We start from the raw sequence: 16628 nt of genomic DNA on the forward strand, positions 1-16628 counted from the left end.
TGGTGGCAGCCAGACAGGAAGGACATCAGGCATGTGCGGCCTGCCGTCCACAGCTGCTCTGGGCGTGTGCATGCAGCAGGAAAAAAACCCCAAACTGGTGCTTACTCAGCCAGCAGGGCCCGAGGTGGAAGCAGACCAAACAAGTCACCTATTTCCCAGCTGTAGCGGTGGGGAGACAGCTGCAGATAACAATAGCCAGCTTAACTACCTCCCTTTCCATGCTCGCTGCTGGAAACCCAAGTCCATCCTTGTTCTTCCCTCCATCGCCTTGTGAGCGACGCAACAAAAATCCAACCCCAAATTCAAAAATCTTGCAGACTCTACCAGCAATAAGCGCCTGGCAGCCTGTGAGAAATACTCATGCTTTTTCACATTGCAACATGATTTTCTGAGTGTTTTATATCTCACTTGTGTATTATTAATAAATTGTTATTAATAACCTTTTCCTAGGAGTCTCCATGCTCATAAACATGACAGTCTCCACTGAAAACCATAGCAGCCTTTTAAAAAAATAAACTACAACTCCCAAGATGCTGCATTTTTGCCTCCATTCCCAGCCTCAGACAATGTTTCCCTTGCAAAGTCAGCTCTGCAAAAGTCTCAGGGGAAGGTGCCCCCAGCAAAGCTGTTATACAGCCTGGCAGTGGGGCATGCAATGTAGAGTTGGCCAGTTGGTACAGATAAGTGAGGAAAAGATCAGAGCAAGTGAGACACTGAAAACAGTTTTCTTTGGCTTACCTGCAGTCTCTTTCTCCATCTATTGATTGGAACATTACAGGAAAAGGATCTGGCTTATGTCCTTATGATATCTGTCCCCAGTGGTTTTTCACCTCTCCTCTCATAAAAATATGCGTTTGTGTGTTGTTCTTTTAAACCCACAACTGGCAGCAGATGGAAAGAAAATGAGGGAGAGCTCTCAGCATATCTTTCGGTCTGCAGGAAAGAGAAAGCAGCCTGAAAGTTGTGTTGCTGCTCCTGTTGCAGCGGAGCTCCTTGCCCAGTAAGAAAGCTCCGTCAGCTCCGTTTGCTTCACTCTCCACAAACTTGGTCAGTGCTGTATTTTCAGCTGTAGGGAGCTATTTGTCATAGGGGAAGAGAATATTGGCACAAAAATAACTAGAGGCTTGAGGCAAGCGCAAGCTTGAGTGAGCAAGGATTTGTCAGCAATGAAGAAACCCTGCATAGACACTACTAATAGAATGAATCAGGAGTAACTCTCAAATTTCTGTGAATTTTTAAAGTATGCCCATTAGCCTGGGAGAACTTTTACCTCTTGCAGTACACTTTCACATTTGCTAAATCCTCTCCATGCTTACAGTAACTGTAATGTCATTGAATTTATTTAACAATTTACTCTATCTTCCTTACACTCAGGCATCTAAAAATTGATGGCTTGAAAAGGACCAATATAACATTTGCCTAATTTTGTTTGCTCCGAGAACTTGTACCCTTTGACAACACTTGTCTTCTCCCATTCAGATACCACATTTCCAGTATTTACTTCAAAATATGCCTGACCCAGGTAAGCTATATTTTCCTCCCATGCTAGTCCCAGAAAATAGGTGTGAGCCTGCTTTACCTTTATGGCTGGCTTGAGGCAATAGTGTTTCCTCCCTCCATGAGGAAGTCCCCTGCCTGCAAGGAAAACCCATCCCAGCCGCTCAGACTCCCTGACTGGGAGAGATCTGGGGATGCTGACATGACTGGTGTATCTGGAAATAAAAAATGCTTCCTGTGAATGTGTGATATCGATGTGACTAAATTTGACCTGCCTCAGAAACTTCTGTGCCCAGATGAGCTAAAACACACCCGGAAGCTGCAGGAAGGAGGAATGATGATAATCAGTATTGCAGAAACCCACTGGATGTGTTTAGAAAAGTTGAAGGGATTTTCTCTGGCAGCCCAGTGCCTCATGGATGAAGCCACTTGTAATCTACTGCCACAGCAGAGGCCCAAAACTAAGCTATGGCAGCTGACTTACACACTGATTTCTCCACTGCTCAGAAATAAGATGCAACTGCAAGAGGAATTTGCTGTACTGCAATATGTACTTCACCAGTCTGTAGCCAAATTGTGGTGTCCTGGCTTGGTGACTCCCACTACGATGTACACACTGAAAGACTGGGAATTTAAGAAGAAAAAAAAAAAACACTGGGACACAGGTGGGCAGGGAATGCTGGTTAGCAAAGTACATTCTCTGCTAGATGAGGAAATACAGAGTGGCTGTCTTGTCTCAGAAACCCGCTTACATCTCAAGAGAGCATCTGGCTGCTGTTCACAGCATTGGGGCTCTGCTGCAACAAGCTGACTGTCGTTATGAGATGTAGCTCTAGAGCAGCTGCTGCCACAAGGAACGGCACACGTGACCGGGCAAAGAGGTTCCCTCTTCTGCTACCTCCCACAGTCATTCCTCTTCTGAAGCCAAGGAGGCAAAGTCTGTTCCCAGAGAGATCGATGACAAAACTCCCATCAACTAGAATAAGAAGGACTAAATCCTTGATTACAACTTCTTGTAATGCCACGTAAGTGGGATTTGTCCCTACTTTAGCACATACATATAAATCCATTGCTGAATGCTGCAAACTTCCATGCATAATTACAGGGACAAAAATGTTATGATGAAAAATCTCCACCCAGTTCTCATAGTCTGGGTGCCTCACTTAAATAATCTGCATTAAATTCATGCAGTGGTCAGGCTGTAAATCTTCCCCAAGCTTCTGAGTGAGCATCACTCCATCTCTGCTGAAAGGAAACTAATGCCTTGTGGTCAAGTTCACTCACCATGCACTGTTAAGCTTTGCTTTTTCTGTTTTCTTTCTCTTTTAAATGAAAAAATCCATGTTTTAAATATTTCACATTTTTCTTGAAGTGATTAATTAGAAAAAAGTCTAAAGTTTGTTCACCTTGTAACACCCAGCTTAAAACAATAGGAGCAACGTGTTTGAAATAACATACAGTAGTGTGGTCCTCCATGCAGGCTTGGTCAGTAGACTCTTGTTTTTCCCAGGTATGCCAAAACACATCTAATTTATGCCATCATGTTGGTGCCTGCCTATATTTCTGATATGGGAGATGAAAACTAGAGAGCCAGCAGGAGGGAGATCTGTTGATCTAAGTGGCATGGCCTCATGCCAGTTAACTAGCACAAGAAATAAAAGCTGGCCAAGCTCTGGAGCGTAGATTCCTTACAGATGCTGTCTCTTGTGCCCAGCAGCAGGGTTATGTTGTTAATGGGCCTGCCAGCTGGTCCAAACCACATGTGTGGAAGGATGCAAGCCTGCAGGAGCTGCTGAGGTGCAGAATGCTGGGTGCTGTGACCCAGCTCACCTCCCTCGCATGCCAGAATCACGCAGAACTGTTATCACCTCCTCTTAAAGCACCCTTTCCTTTCTGCTCTCTCAGCTATGTGGGACAGGTCATACGACTTTCTTTGCTATATGAAGGTTTTGGTAAACCGTGCATAGGAAATTTAGCCACCTTTGACATGTAATAAGCCATTAGGAACAGAAATGTGTTTTAAATATTACTGCGCAGCCCAAGATGGAATTTTGGCCATAAGAAACGGGCAACTTCTCCTCAGTCTTCAAGCACCTGTAAAAATCCATGACTGCTCCCAGCTTATAGTTTGTGCTATGAAAAAGTTTATTTACACCAGAAATAGCAAGAAAACAAAAAAACCATTGGGGAGAGAAGGATAAGGTTTTCAACTCTGTTCTCTGTGCCCCCCCAGATACTTCGACAGACCCTGGCAGTGGGAGAAGATCAAATCAAACTGCCCTCAGACTTTAGTGCAGTTTGGATCCACGGACAGTTCTTTCCTTCCCTGGAAAGGACAGCAAGAAGCGGTTGACAGAGTTGGAATATCAGATTCCACAAACTGAGGGAACACTTGAGGAAACTGCTTAAACCAGGAGCCATTCCTTCTCTCCAGGGTGTAAAAGGTGTATTTGCTACTGAAGCAACTAACACTGGAGAGCAGTGTTCCAGGCCAGACTGCTCTCTGAGCTGAGCATTAATTTTGCCTTCTTAGCTTTCTGACATAAGGCAAGCTGTATGCTCTCCAGGAGGTAGGATTAAATTTGCTTGTGCAAAAGCTGAACATGAGCAGAAAGATCACAGAAATCCAGTGGGAAGAAAAATAAGAAAGAATGCTACCTACCTATGCTTATACACTAAAGTATATAAAATTTAATACTTGATTGTTTATGGTCTCAGCCCCAGGCCTCTCTCTCCAAGCAGTATCAGTAAGAGGCCAAACAAATGTGCTCTTTTGGACTTACTAGTTTGGCCATCATTTTACATCTTCCTCACATATTGCCATGTTTCAAAAGCAAAGCACAGTGCCTTACTGGGATCCAGGGCTTCAGGCCATACTCTGTCCATCCTGTTAGCATTAGATGAACCAAAACATTGAGCAACTATTGGAAATTGGCAAGAGGAGAAAAATCATAAAGCCCCATATTTCTATACGAACTACTAATAACTAAAGCAAAAAGCTTTCCTATTCTTGAATTTACCTGGAACAATCACTGGCTTTCTCAAAAAGGGTGTGAGCAGGGGAGAGGGAAAACACAGGCCAGTATGTAAGCCCCAAGTTGTTTTGTATTTAACAACCCAAGGAGAATACTTCGAGCTTAGCTTCCCCTCCTCTCCACACCTCAGGATCTCCTGAAAACTGCACAAAATGCAATAATTAACTTTCTCAGAGAACAAGAGAGCGATTTCAACAAGAACTTTGGCATCATCCGTAGACCTCTTCACAGCAGCTTTTTGTCCCCTCCAGACGGTAGGCTAAGATTGCCTCAGCTCAGCTAAGGGCCCAGCCGCTGTTTCTCATAGCCAGAAATGCCACTGTGGTTTTGTCTGCGAAGCAAAACGAGGTGGTCTGTGCGTTGCAGAGGACAACCCTGTTTGTCCAGATATCTATAACCTGTTTCAAATTATGAAATGTTTGGCAGCAATTGAAGACTTGCTGTCCCCATTCATCCAAAAAAAACCCTGCTCTACACCTCGAGACAGAACAGGAAACTAAGCAGGGTTTAAAAGTTTTCTGTCCCTTTTCCTCTTGGAGCCTCATAGTAGCTGTACCAAGATCAGGCAGAAGATGGCACTCGAACAGCACCACATGAACAACCATCACACTTAACACCTCCAACGGAGGTGAGAGTTAAAACCAGAGTAAATAAAAATCAAAATCGGGGTGGGGGTGGGGGAGAAAAAAGCCAGTGAGTCAAAGAGTAAATGTTTTCACTATCAAAGCTTCAAGTTTGTCATTACTGTTAATGTTTTAAACTTTGGACTGTAAAGGCTAGAAGTGTTAAACAGGATCTGCTAGCTGTACTCCATTTCAGTTCACAATACAGCCTGGTACTGTAGTTAAAGTTTCTCTCAGAAACAAAAGCAATCTTGCACTTACTTTCATGTGAAAATAGTATTTAGGGGTGTGACTACCTCCAATTTGCCTTTGGACTCTTGGTTACAATTAATGAATCTTTCAGGACAGCCTGGTAAGTTTACAAAAGGGACTGCACAAACCAGGGCTTAAAACAGGAATGAATTCTCTGACCCAGGAGGTCCCTGATGGTCCTATAATGGCTAAATTGTGACCTCTTGCATGAGGCTTGCATAAAGAAATGAGCAGATTGTGTTTCCAAATTCATTTGTAAAGGAGACAGCTTTGTCAAGTAGAAGAGAAAACTGAAGGAAGTCAAGGAGAAAAGAAGAATAAAGAATTTATATTACCTTTTTGCATTCATTCTCTCTTTTTAAAAGAATTATGGAGGCTAATAGCTTAATCAAGTTCATGAAGAACCAGAATGATAGAAAGATCATTCCTCTATTTCATTTACAGATAGCTCAATATAGTCATATTGATACATATTGTAAATATATGTTTATTTTTAAATATGTTTCATTTTCATGGAGAGGAAAGTGAAATTGCTTTACTTTTCTCCATAGGCACATTTTTTCCAAACTTGAGAAGTCATGCTAAAACTGCAATGCTAAGAAGCTGCAGGGACCACAGAGGTTGGATCATGATGGGTAAGTCACCAGATAAACCTAGTACAAATGAGGCATGATTGAAACAGCTTAATAAACCAGCTATCCACTTCCTAAAGCTGTTCACTGACCACAAGCTCTCTCTCCTTTTTCTCATTGGAAGCAAATATAGTCATACTGCGTAAGGTGACACTCCTGCATATTTAAGATTGTTGTTTCTGTGGGAGCAATCTTCTAGCTGTCGAAGTTGAGCATAAACAGCTTGTTATCTCTGCAGCAGCAGGATTCAGGACCAATTGTGTTAGGTCCTCTCTGAAAGCAGGAAGACAAACACAGCCCCACACCTCAATGGAAGTTATCTTCGGCCCAAAGGCCTTCCTCAGGCTTCAGTGTGCTGAGTGGACAAAGGAGGCAGAGAAGAAACAAACATCTCACAATTCTAACCCCACATTTCTTTCTTTTACAACTCTTCTGCCTCTCTGGATAGAGATGTGCACCCATCTCACTCAAAAGGCAACACTGCAACAAAAGAAAGGGCAGGCTCCGGGTGTACCCACTAGCTAATGCCATGTTATCAAACCCACCCCATGGACATGCTAGCTTATCAGTCGTAGTTGTTTGCTCCAGTCTGAGACAACATGCTTAGCTGCTGCCAAACAAGGAGGCAGTCTAATTCCTGGCCAGCATTGAAGTAACTGATATCAAGTCTCCCACCCCAACTAGGTAAACTGTCCTCCAAAATCTCTTTCTGTTAGCCAACTGTTTACTATTCATGGTGAGATAACCTAGCATGCTGACTGTTAACTCAGTTGCAGATGTGTTTGACCATTACCCTTTCTAACACAGAAGCTGGCTTGTGTCCAGTAGAGCTTGTTTCCAGACAGGGAATTTTGCAAATAGCAAGATTCAATGGGTCCGATATTGTGCTTGATCCAATAATCATTTCCCAGCACTGAGAGGATATTACGAAGATACTGAGTAGTTGCATACAGACCCAGCTTGGACTCAGCAAGGTTGAACTGAGCCACAGGTAGCAAGCTGTACTGGAATGAAGCTGGCTCGGCAAAGTTCATGCACCTGCACTGCACTGGCTGCTAGTACCTCATCCCAGCCCTCTCATTCTGGATGTTGGAGAGCTGACTGTGCCATATATGCACAATATTTCCATTTATGAGAAAGGAGCTGACTTTTTCCAAGTGGTTCCTTGATTATAGGTTAAGAAAGAGTTGAAGTAGCCTAAAACAGTTGGTGCAAAAGCCTATTTACTTCCCAAGTAGGATTTGAGCCTACATTTCCAAGGGCAGTATCACACCTTTACACTACCCAGATGGCTATCCACAGTCCTAGTAAACTACAAAAAGCTCTGTCTTCAGAACATGCCTGTGTCCCAGCATGCCTTGGGACACCAGCAAAGACAGCAGGCTCACGACAACAACACACTCTAGAAAATTATCACCAGTCACCACTCCAGAGTCACACAGAGAAGGAACCAAATGGTTGTGTTTAAAAGAAACAAGAATTGGCTCTACACCACAGGAAGAAAAGATGGTGCTTTTTGATGATGTGCCAATATCCTGCCTTTCTGAGATCACAAACCAAGACCAGAGACCATATTTATGTATGAGTAACTGTCATTGGCACCTTTTACAACCCTGAGAACATTTCCCTTGTACCTGTAAGTACCAGGCCACAAGAAGTGCTCTTCTATTCTGAAAATGCACCTTTCCAGAATACTTCTATTTAGAATTTCAGCTGATGTGTCTACTCATACAGTGAAGCTGCCGGAGCACATCCATCACATGATGATCCTCTGTCAGATGAAGGAATTATTAACAGCCTCATCAGCAGACAGCAGTGGCAATGGAGAATATGAAACACAGATGTACATGAGAATAATCAAAGGGTGTTTCAAGGATAAGTTAGCAGGTAAGAAGATGATAAAGAATCGGCGAGTGCTGTTTGATGTATTTAGGATCTTTATCGCATCAGATTCTTTGTTTCCAATTAGATGGTTGCACACAGGAGACAAGTGTCAGTTTTAAGACTTAAGTCATTAGCTGATTGGAAAAAGTTGCAAATGAGAGTTGACAAGAATGAGATCCCAAACTTTGCTTTCAGACTAATACTACTGGCAGGAGCTTATTTCCTCTCATTCAGAATAACTGCCTGTGGAGTACTAGACATAATCCTTGGAAGTGATTCATCACAACCCAGCTGTTCTCTGGCACTTTTTAAGTCAACAAGCTAGTGTGTTTGTGCAACAGTGGATCGATATTTCCACTTTAGCCCCAGTCTTCAGTGCTGGCTTGTTTTTCAGTCCACTGTCAGGACTGCTCAAACAATTGATGTATTGCTGCTTTATGTATAATTAAAAACAAAGTAACTCCATGTCCTAAAGTCACTCACAAATTTAAAAGTCCACTGATAAAAAGCAAGCTGCTTTGTCACCTTGGCAGTAAAGAATTGATCCAGTTTATAGTTCTTTTCTTCACTTTAAAATTCCAGCCACTCTGTCATATAAATACAGTTTGATGGAGAAATCTCACCACCTTCATGGCAATCATCAAAAACCTATGAAAAAGAAAGTACTGTGTCAGCAGTGTAATCACATGCAGCAAGCATACTCTAATTGGAAGCAACATGCTCTCAACATTTTCTGCTCTTTCCCCAGTAGGAAAGTAGCAGTTTTGGCCTAACAGAAGCCAAAATCTAGGAAGTCCAATTCCAGCTCTGAGGAAGAGTAATGAGCATAATAAAGCAAAACAGACTGCACTGTAATAAATAATGCATGGACACACTGGCAAGCTGTAGCCACGTATCAGTCTACAATCAGCACAGAAGAGACCAAAAGCTAGACAGAAACAAATTAGCTTGCTAGAAGATGCAAAGAGGTGAACAAACTTGGGATCAGAAAATGTAGCTTAAAAAATTATACTTTGAAATAGGCTAAACATGTCAGCATCTTTTTCGCATGAAGTGCAGGGAAGAGACAGCACAGCAGTGGGCAACATCCTGGCCTAAACTAAAGCATCTGCCTCTTATACGTTAACTAAGGCATCTGTGATGATACTCATGAGCATAGCTGGCTTAAAAACCCACGGGGATCACTCACAGTGATCACTCACAGGTCTAAGTTTGGTAGTAACTGGCTGTGTATTTGCAGGATTGTATTCAGTATTTGGATGCATCCACCTATTCATACACAAAGCTAGTAACTTACAGGGCAGAGTCCACAGGGCGTCCTGACTAATCCAGTGGGTTGTATGAGAGGACTAACAGCTCTGTACAACTTCATCTGTCCATCCACACTGCCTACTATACCTTCCTTTGCAGCAATAATAGTCATTTCCACTTTTCCATCGTATATTAGTGTATTTAAAATGGTTTCAATGTCCTCCATCGACAACTCTACCTAAGAATCAATTTGAAAGATAAATACAGGAAAAAATGAATGTCAATAAACTCCTGCAAGGAAGAAACAAAAGCAAACACTATGAATGACAAATGCTTAGAATTGTAACCTAGCCCAGACATAGGTACAGCTCCCACTGGTCACTTTATGGGGTTTTGCAGATACAAACACAGAAAACAAATGCCTCTTTCCTCCCAAGCACTTTTGGATTACACTAGCCCTAGTTTCCCCCCAAAGTCTTCCTTATGCTCCTCAAGTGTCTGCAACATCCTAGCATGACACATTTCAAGTTTAATGGGAAACTAACTGTGGAAGAAGAAAAAACAGACCACTGAAGATGCATCAGCTTGACAGTGATCAATAATTGACGTTTTATTTTTCTAAAACTGCTTGAAGTGAATAGGCAAACTTGAGAGAAATTATAAAATATATTCTAGTTGAGATTATTAAAGTGAAACTGATTCCAGTTCCCATCAGCAAGGATGTGGATACCAATTCTCTTAAACAACTTTGAAAAATCAACGTATACAGTTATCCTGGAATCCCATGCAGCATCACTCACTCCCTTTGAAAAGCAATAAAGCTGCAAAGCCTACCACCTACACTAACAGTAGGTTTCTACAGTACTTATCAGACCCACACCAAGTTAGTATTTGAAGGACTCAACTCCTGTAGTTAGTCATGGACTCGCGATTTTGAGAGTAGCAAGATGAATCTATTCTGACCTTACTGATACCCAATTCACAGATGTATTTCCACACCTCATGGGAAGAGGCAAATGAGCTGTTCCTCTGTATCATGGGGTTCTGTTTGCTCTCTCGAGCTGCTTCTGCCTGGGAAAAGGCAAAGATAAGTTACAGTTGGTACTCATCATCAAGAGCCTCTTTCTAGGTATAGGTGGTCCAGTTTCAGGCAGACTGAAGTATCAAAGTTGATTTCCAAATCATTTCTGGGACATGTTTTTTATTTAACATTTAAAACTATGTCCTTAAGACTGATGTGCATGAGAATGCAGTGCGCAACCAAACATGATTTTACACTAAATATGGTGCAGTGATTTAGACTCATGTGAAGAAATATCATCATATGGAGCTTTCTTGGCATTGTGGGTTGGTTTTTTTGTTTTTGTTTTTGTTTTTTTTTTAAAAAGTATCTGCTGTACCTAGTGCCGGGTAAAATGTATTTTAATTGAACAGAAAAATGATACAGTTTGCCTAGGACTCAGCTAACGGGGAACAGGCTTCTCCTGCAGTTAGCCTAGCAAGAATTGCCTTCTAGGAAGAGCTGACTGACTAGGGCCATCTACCCTCTCATAAATGTGGAGCTGTGAGGGGAAAACCATGACTTTTGCTAGGTTTTCTTTGGTCCTGTGTATATTGCTGCCTAACTTGTCATTGAGCCTTGGAGATGGCAGGCTTCATTCCTTGTAAGGGGTGCTAAATATGCATTTATTAAAATGCAACATCACCACACTTGCTGTGGCAAACAAGTAAAAATCCAGTACAGATTTGCTGATCCAGTTATAACAACAGACACCACTTATGGAAAACACTATGGAAAAACTTTTCTGTCAAGAGTTTTATAAGGAAAACTTACTTGGACAAAACAAATGGAAAATGAATTTAATAGTGGCACTCACCTTACTCTGTAGAAATTTAAAGCACTGTTGATTTAACACCTCAACAAATTCAGACTCAAAGTCTTGGTCACTGTACCAAGCCCCACCAGTCACTGACCGGTCAGGCTGTAGGTTATATAGCATATAAACCTTCTTCTTTGATGCCTGTAAAAGAAAGGTGCACAGCTTTTAATAGCTGAAAAAATTCTGCAAGAGAGGAACATTTAAGAAAGGGAGCTGCAGAAGACAGAATTCATTTGTCCTAAATGGGGTGGAAGAAGAGTGGTACAAGGAAAGATCCAGAAACAAAAAAAGAAAATAGGGTATAAAATCAGTCAGGTAACAACAGAGGGCAGGATCTGCCAACAGCAGGAGCATGGATGCCTGCAGAGAGGCTGACCTGCAGACCCAAGCCCCCTGGGACACGAGAGGGAAACCCTTTAGGCAACTCCCGAGACCCTCCATTAAGTCTGTGTCGTAAAGACTAGGTGTGGGAAGGTAGAGAAAAGGGTGACAGAATTGCAACTTCTTATTAAGTGGTGCGAGAGGCTAGTGAAGGATGACAGAACTGTAATAACAGTTGCGTGTAATAAAGAATTAGAAGTACTAGAACTGCAGTTTGATAGTAACGGTGTGTAATTACCAATGGTGTGAAGAGTGACAGAACTGTATATAAATAGTGATGTGTTTATTAGTTAATCAGTTCATCACTCAGATAATCAGTTTATTAGTAGTGTGTTGATTATTTGATAAACATTATAGTTTGTGTCTGTTACAACTCAAGCCTGCATTCTAAAGGGAAGAGTCAAACCTTGGGGCATAGTCAAAGGTGGATGTAGAACCCATGTTTCTCTGCCCCAGTACCCTGCCCAAAAATGCAGTGTGCAGCAAACATTTCAAATGGTAAAGGAAAAAAAGGAAAAAAAACCACCCACAAATTACTCACCGCTACAGATTTAACTGCTTTAATTAGTTTCTTACTTTCCAAGTTTTTCAGTATCTTGTTGATCTCTGTTAAAGGCAGATTACTTTTGTATCTAATGTCCCTGCTCCAAATACCTGTTTAAAAACAGAGATGTGAATGGAAATAAATACAAGCAGAAACTGCTCATTTCAGTAATTCACTGCAATCCAAAAAAATAAAAATAAAAAAAATAAAATCACATCACAACATTGCTCAACTTGCAATGTATCCCTGATCCTATTACTCCCTGCAGTTGCTGAAAAAAAGAACTGTCCTTTACCCCTCCTCCGAGAGCTCTTACATGTAGACCTCATTTCACTGCTAACAGGAATATGCCACAGAAAAGTTCTTGCACTTCTCAATAACAAGTTTTTGCTTCAACAGAAACATTACCATGAGTTCTACCTGCCCTCTCTCAAGCACAGTGTGCAAAAGAATGCAGGCATAGCCTAGTTACTAGCAGCGGTTTCTGCTGGCAGTACACCTGTGAAATCTGGATAGGGATATAACATTTTCTTTAAAGTACTGAGTATTCTGCAGATTCCTCAGCTGACAGTCCGATATATAAATCTCATAATTTGTGTTCCAAATCTTCTGAAAAAGATCTGCAGAAAAGTCAGCCAGGGCAGGTTGTTGTTCTATGGAGAAAGATGTCTTCCCCCTCCACCCCCCCCCCCTTTTTTTTTTTCTTTTTTTTAGGTAGGCACAGGAAACATTAACCACGGTCCTGTTCAGGGCATTCTAGTTTTTATAGTTGTATTGTTTGGACAATTATTTAAGACTTTGGACAGAAACACTTCCATAAATAAACAGAGTTGGCAGCATTCACAAATACAGTTTAAATAAACTACCTTTGTTGCCTGCATCTTCTATAATTTGGTAAACCAGTTTCTCTTGATTGTCAGAGCCTTTCATTTTACTGTAAAAATAGGAGAGACATCAGGATTTTTGAAAAGTCTGTAAAGCCTGAAATAATTTGGATTTGTTTTAAACTGAAAACAAATACTATGGAAAAAATACAATGCACAAATGGAAAAAAAAAAAAAACCCTACACAATGAGTCACCTATTGGCAAATGCAATACATGACACTGTAAACCTCTTCGGATCAAGCCAAGCTTGCCAGTGAGAAGCCATGGTAAAAAGAAAAGCACACACTATGAAAGCAAAGTGATTAATTAGCAGGAGTCACTCAACTTCTTGTTGGTCATAATAATGGGGAATTCAGAGTCATATACCAGCACAACCACAGAAGGTCAAACAGCACAGAGCATAATTTGGAATAATCACTCTTTACAAGTAATATATACAAAGGGATAGTGGTGTGCTCCCAGATCAGAAAATTGTTTTTTCACTGATCTCAGAAAGCCCGAATTCAGCAATCTTTTTCTAAAGCATTTGAAAGAGGGTGAGGTGCCCACGTATTAAGGATAAGTTTGGAGAATATTCCTTTCTAGAAGTAAATCTAGGCATCTCCTACTCAAATTTACACAGGCATCACAAAATATGGTTTGAAGGTAGATTTTAATGAACAAAATAAAGGGCATGAGCAGCAGATCAAGTGGTCTCCTGGAACAGCTACAAATATGAAAGCCAATCCTGAAACCTGAGCAATGGCACAGAACCACAGTTTGCAGACTGTACTTCAACTGGATTTCACTTGAGCGTACAAATTTGTTTGCAAAGATCACATTGCCATATCAGGAACTCTGCTAGCAAGTTAGAGCCCCAGCTCCATAGTAGCCTCTGTTCAGTAGAGAGCATTATACCTAAAACGGTTTTCAGGATCAGCTCAGGGTAAAGTGTACCCTCCTGGAATGAGCAATTACGTTCTGTAACAGCCATCAGCCCAATGAAGATGAGAGTGTTTTCTCAGCAATGTGGCACATTAAGTACAGAATTGCACTCCAAACATTTATTCAACAAATATATGAGGCTTACCTTGCATTTTGAGACTCTTTGATTCTATATAGGAGACCTGCATTGCTCCTGAGAAGGTCCAATTGCCCCTAGGAGAGATAGGCACAGGGTATTTATTTTCCTTCAAATAGCATGTTTCAGAATATGGCAAGAATATTCTAAACTGTTTATAAAGTATAAAGCCTTATTTAATGTCAACTGCATGAAAAAAGGAAAACTAACATTTCTAACCACGAGAAACAATACACTCAAGGATGTTTTTCTCTGCAAGTATCCATTTATCCTCAACTATTACAAATAATAAATACAGTTCCAACCTCTTCCCACAACATCTATGCACTTCCTAGCTCTCACCACTGTACAAAGGACATCAAGCTCTTGTATGTCTTTCTCTTGCTTTCCACCAAAATGCTCATTTGTATGACCATTCAGAAATCAAGTTAGAGCTCTACTGAACAACAGATTTGAAAAATTCTGATTTCCAGTAGCAAAGTTCTATTCTTTTACTAAATAAAGATCACTGGGAAACTGCCAGTCAGGACTGCCAATAACTCTCAGAGGCAAGTTACTGGCATCTCCCACACTTCTGACTGAGTCAGGCAATTTCTTATTTCCTGTTTTGAAGAAAGAGGCAAGCAATTAGACAAGCCCGAGAACATAAATGCATATAAGAGCATAAGCTTAATATTCACTCTTTCATTGCTAGCTAATCCATTCCCTATAGTTATAGCCTTATTTCTTATAGATTTACATTATGTGGTTGATTGGAGCTCACACCTCAAGATGATCCCACTCAACATTTTTCCATAGGTGAAGTACTTATGGCTTATCTCATGTGAAGTCCCTGATGATTATTAAGGCTTAGTTCTCACTGCAGTTTTTCCCATGCCTAATGTACTTACTGGATCTCTCCCCCCATTCCCAAGGTATCTATTTTAAATTAGTTCTAGAGACTTAACTATCACTGAAGCCTCCCTGTGAGATTTGGTCAACCCACTGAGAAGCTGCTGAAAACAAGCTCTTGTCCATTGTGCTTATAACCCTCATATCTATAAGCAGAAAGATGAAAGAGAGACAGATTAGATTAGTTCCAGCACCATGCACTGTGGTCCAGTTGAAGAAGTTTTGCTTATGAAGGAAGAGAAGAAAAGAAGAAAACCCACCAACCCACAAAAAGAAACTTGCTCAATTTGAACACTTTCTACCACCCCCCCTTCCCAGAAGGCAAGTGCCCCTTCTTTGCACCACCCACTCTACCCAGTCTGTTTTTTCTCCTGACTCCACTTGCCTATGAAGCAGCTACCTAAGGAACGGAAAGGAATCTTGATTTTTAAGACCTTGAACATTTCACTGATATTCAAGTTTATGCCATATAGAACCAAGACTCAATAGCTTCTATCTATTCCTGAACATGTGGCAGAAGTAGTTGGCTGTGATCCTCACTCTTATCTTAAGCTGGGGCCTGATAAAATAAAGGGAAATGACCTGTGAAATATGGGAAACTTCTAAAAGTTACAAAAATTCCTCAAGATGTTTCACCTGCTTATTTGTCATCAGAGTAATCCACAATCCTAAGATTTTGTGAGGGGTTTGGCAGAGGGCTTCACATACAATAGCACAGGCTAACATTCATTCTTTTGTTTCTAGCTAATTCATTCCCCACCATTAACGGGCTTTGTCATTATCACCTGTGTCTGCCTGTCTTACCACCTGGTGAACCACTGCAACTACATCTGCACTGAGGACTGTTATATTACACCACAGTATCACATTCTGCTTCACATGCGAACTAGTGTACAGGGAAAAGACCACACAATTCTAGACACATGTAAGTCACTCTTGAGAAAAACATTAGAAACAAAGGTGGAACTTCTCAGTGGTAGTCTCTTAAACCTAGAAATTCATGTGAATTTGCACATTCATGTTAATCTTCTATTACAGAATAGAAACTGTAAGACTTGAGATAGTCTTTAATTATTTGTGGCAACTTTGAGTGCATTACATCACTAAATTGAAAGAAAATTTGCTAGCCCTGCCTAACAGGTTTCTACCATGCAGCCTATGTGTACGATGAGTGCACCAGCTTGGCTACAGTAACCCGTGAAAGCTGAGATGGCCCTACCATTGAGAGCAGCCTGTTGATTGCCATGGCTCGCTGCTGGGCTTCCATGTGAGGCATGTCATTTTGGATCACCTGGTCCGTGATGCCATGAGGGAACTGATGGCACAGTTCAATGATCCTAGGGAGGAGAAAAGCAAGTTTAAAGCCAGGTTCTGCTGCAGCAGAAACCAAAGGCACCAAGTTATTGCAATCATGAGGGAAGAGAGAAAAGAACAAAGTTTTATGAGGACAGAGAACGGCAAACGGGGGGGGAGGTGGCAGTGATCTGAGACAACCCAGCCCCACCCCTCGTTGCGTCCCAGCGCCAGCAAAACACGCGCGGTGCCCCCAGCAAGGACCAGCCACCCCGCCACCCGCGTCCCGGCCCCCGGGCCTCGACTGGTGCCCCGAGCGCCGCCACCTCCCCTCCGCGCTGCCGTCGCCGGCCGGGCCCGGGGCGCACCTGTTCTCTATATCCGCGGGGTCGGGGACCTCCGGCTTCACCTTCACCTCCGCCATGGCAGCAGCGGCGGCACCGGCAACGGCCGTCTCGCCGGGCCGCAGCGCGCTAGGAGGCGCGTGGAGATGACGTCAGAGCCAAGCGCAGCAGGAAG

General features: G+C 41.9%; 2 protein-coding genes across 2 annotated transcripts; one reads left to right on the forward strand and one right to left on the reverse strand.

The window, feature by feature from the left end:
- The first annotated feature begins 2454 nt into the window (after positions 1-2454).
- RBBP9 (RB binding protein 9, serine hydrolase) lies at positions 2455-3881 on the forward strand. Its single transcript, XM_064510184.1, is given in 4 exon segments — positions 2455-2522; positions 3008-3090; positions 3215-3218; positions 3731-3881. Coding segments are annotated over 4 exon segments (306 nt in total).
- A 1989-nt stretch (positions 3882-5870) lies between these two features.
- On the reverse strand, positions 5871-16627 carry POLR3F (RNA polymerase III subunit F). Its single transcript, XM_026104222.2, has 9 exons — positions 16478-16627; positions 16036-16153; positions 13935-14002; positions 12846-12913; positions 11977-12089; positions 11052-11195; positions 10138-10245; positions 9221-9412; positions 5871-8571 (listed from the first exon to the last, which is right to left on the reverse strand). The coding sequence occupies exons 1-9, from the start codon at positions 16531-16533 to the stop codon at positions 8494-8496; spliced, it is 945 nt and encodes a 314-aa protein (XP_025960007.2). The 5' UTR covers positions 16534-16627; the 3' UTR covers positions 5871-8493.
- Between the last annotated feature and the right edge of the window lies 1 nt (position 16628).

This window comes from Dromaius novaehollandiae, chromosome 3, assembly GCF_036370855.1.
Source record: "Dromaius novaehollandiae isolate bDroNov1 chromosome 3, bDroNov1.hap1, whole genome shotgun sequence".
Taxonomy (NCBI): Eukaryota; Metazoa; Chordata; class Aves; order Casuariiformes; family Dromaiidae; genus Dromaius; species Dromaius novaehollandiae.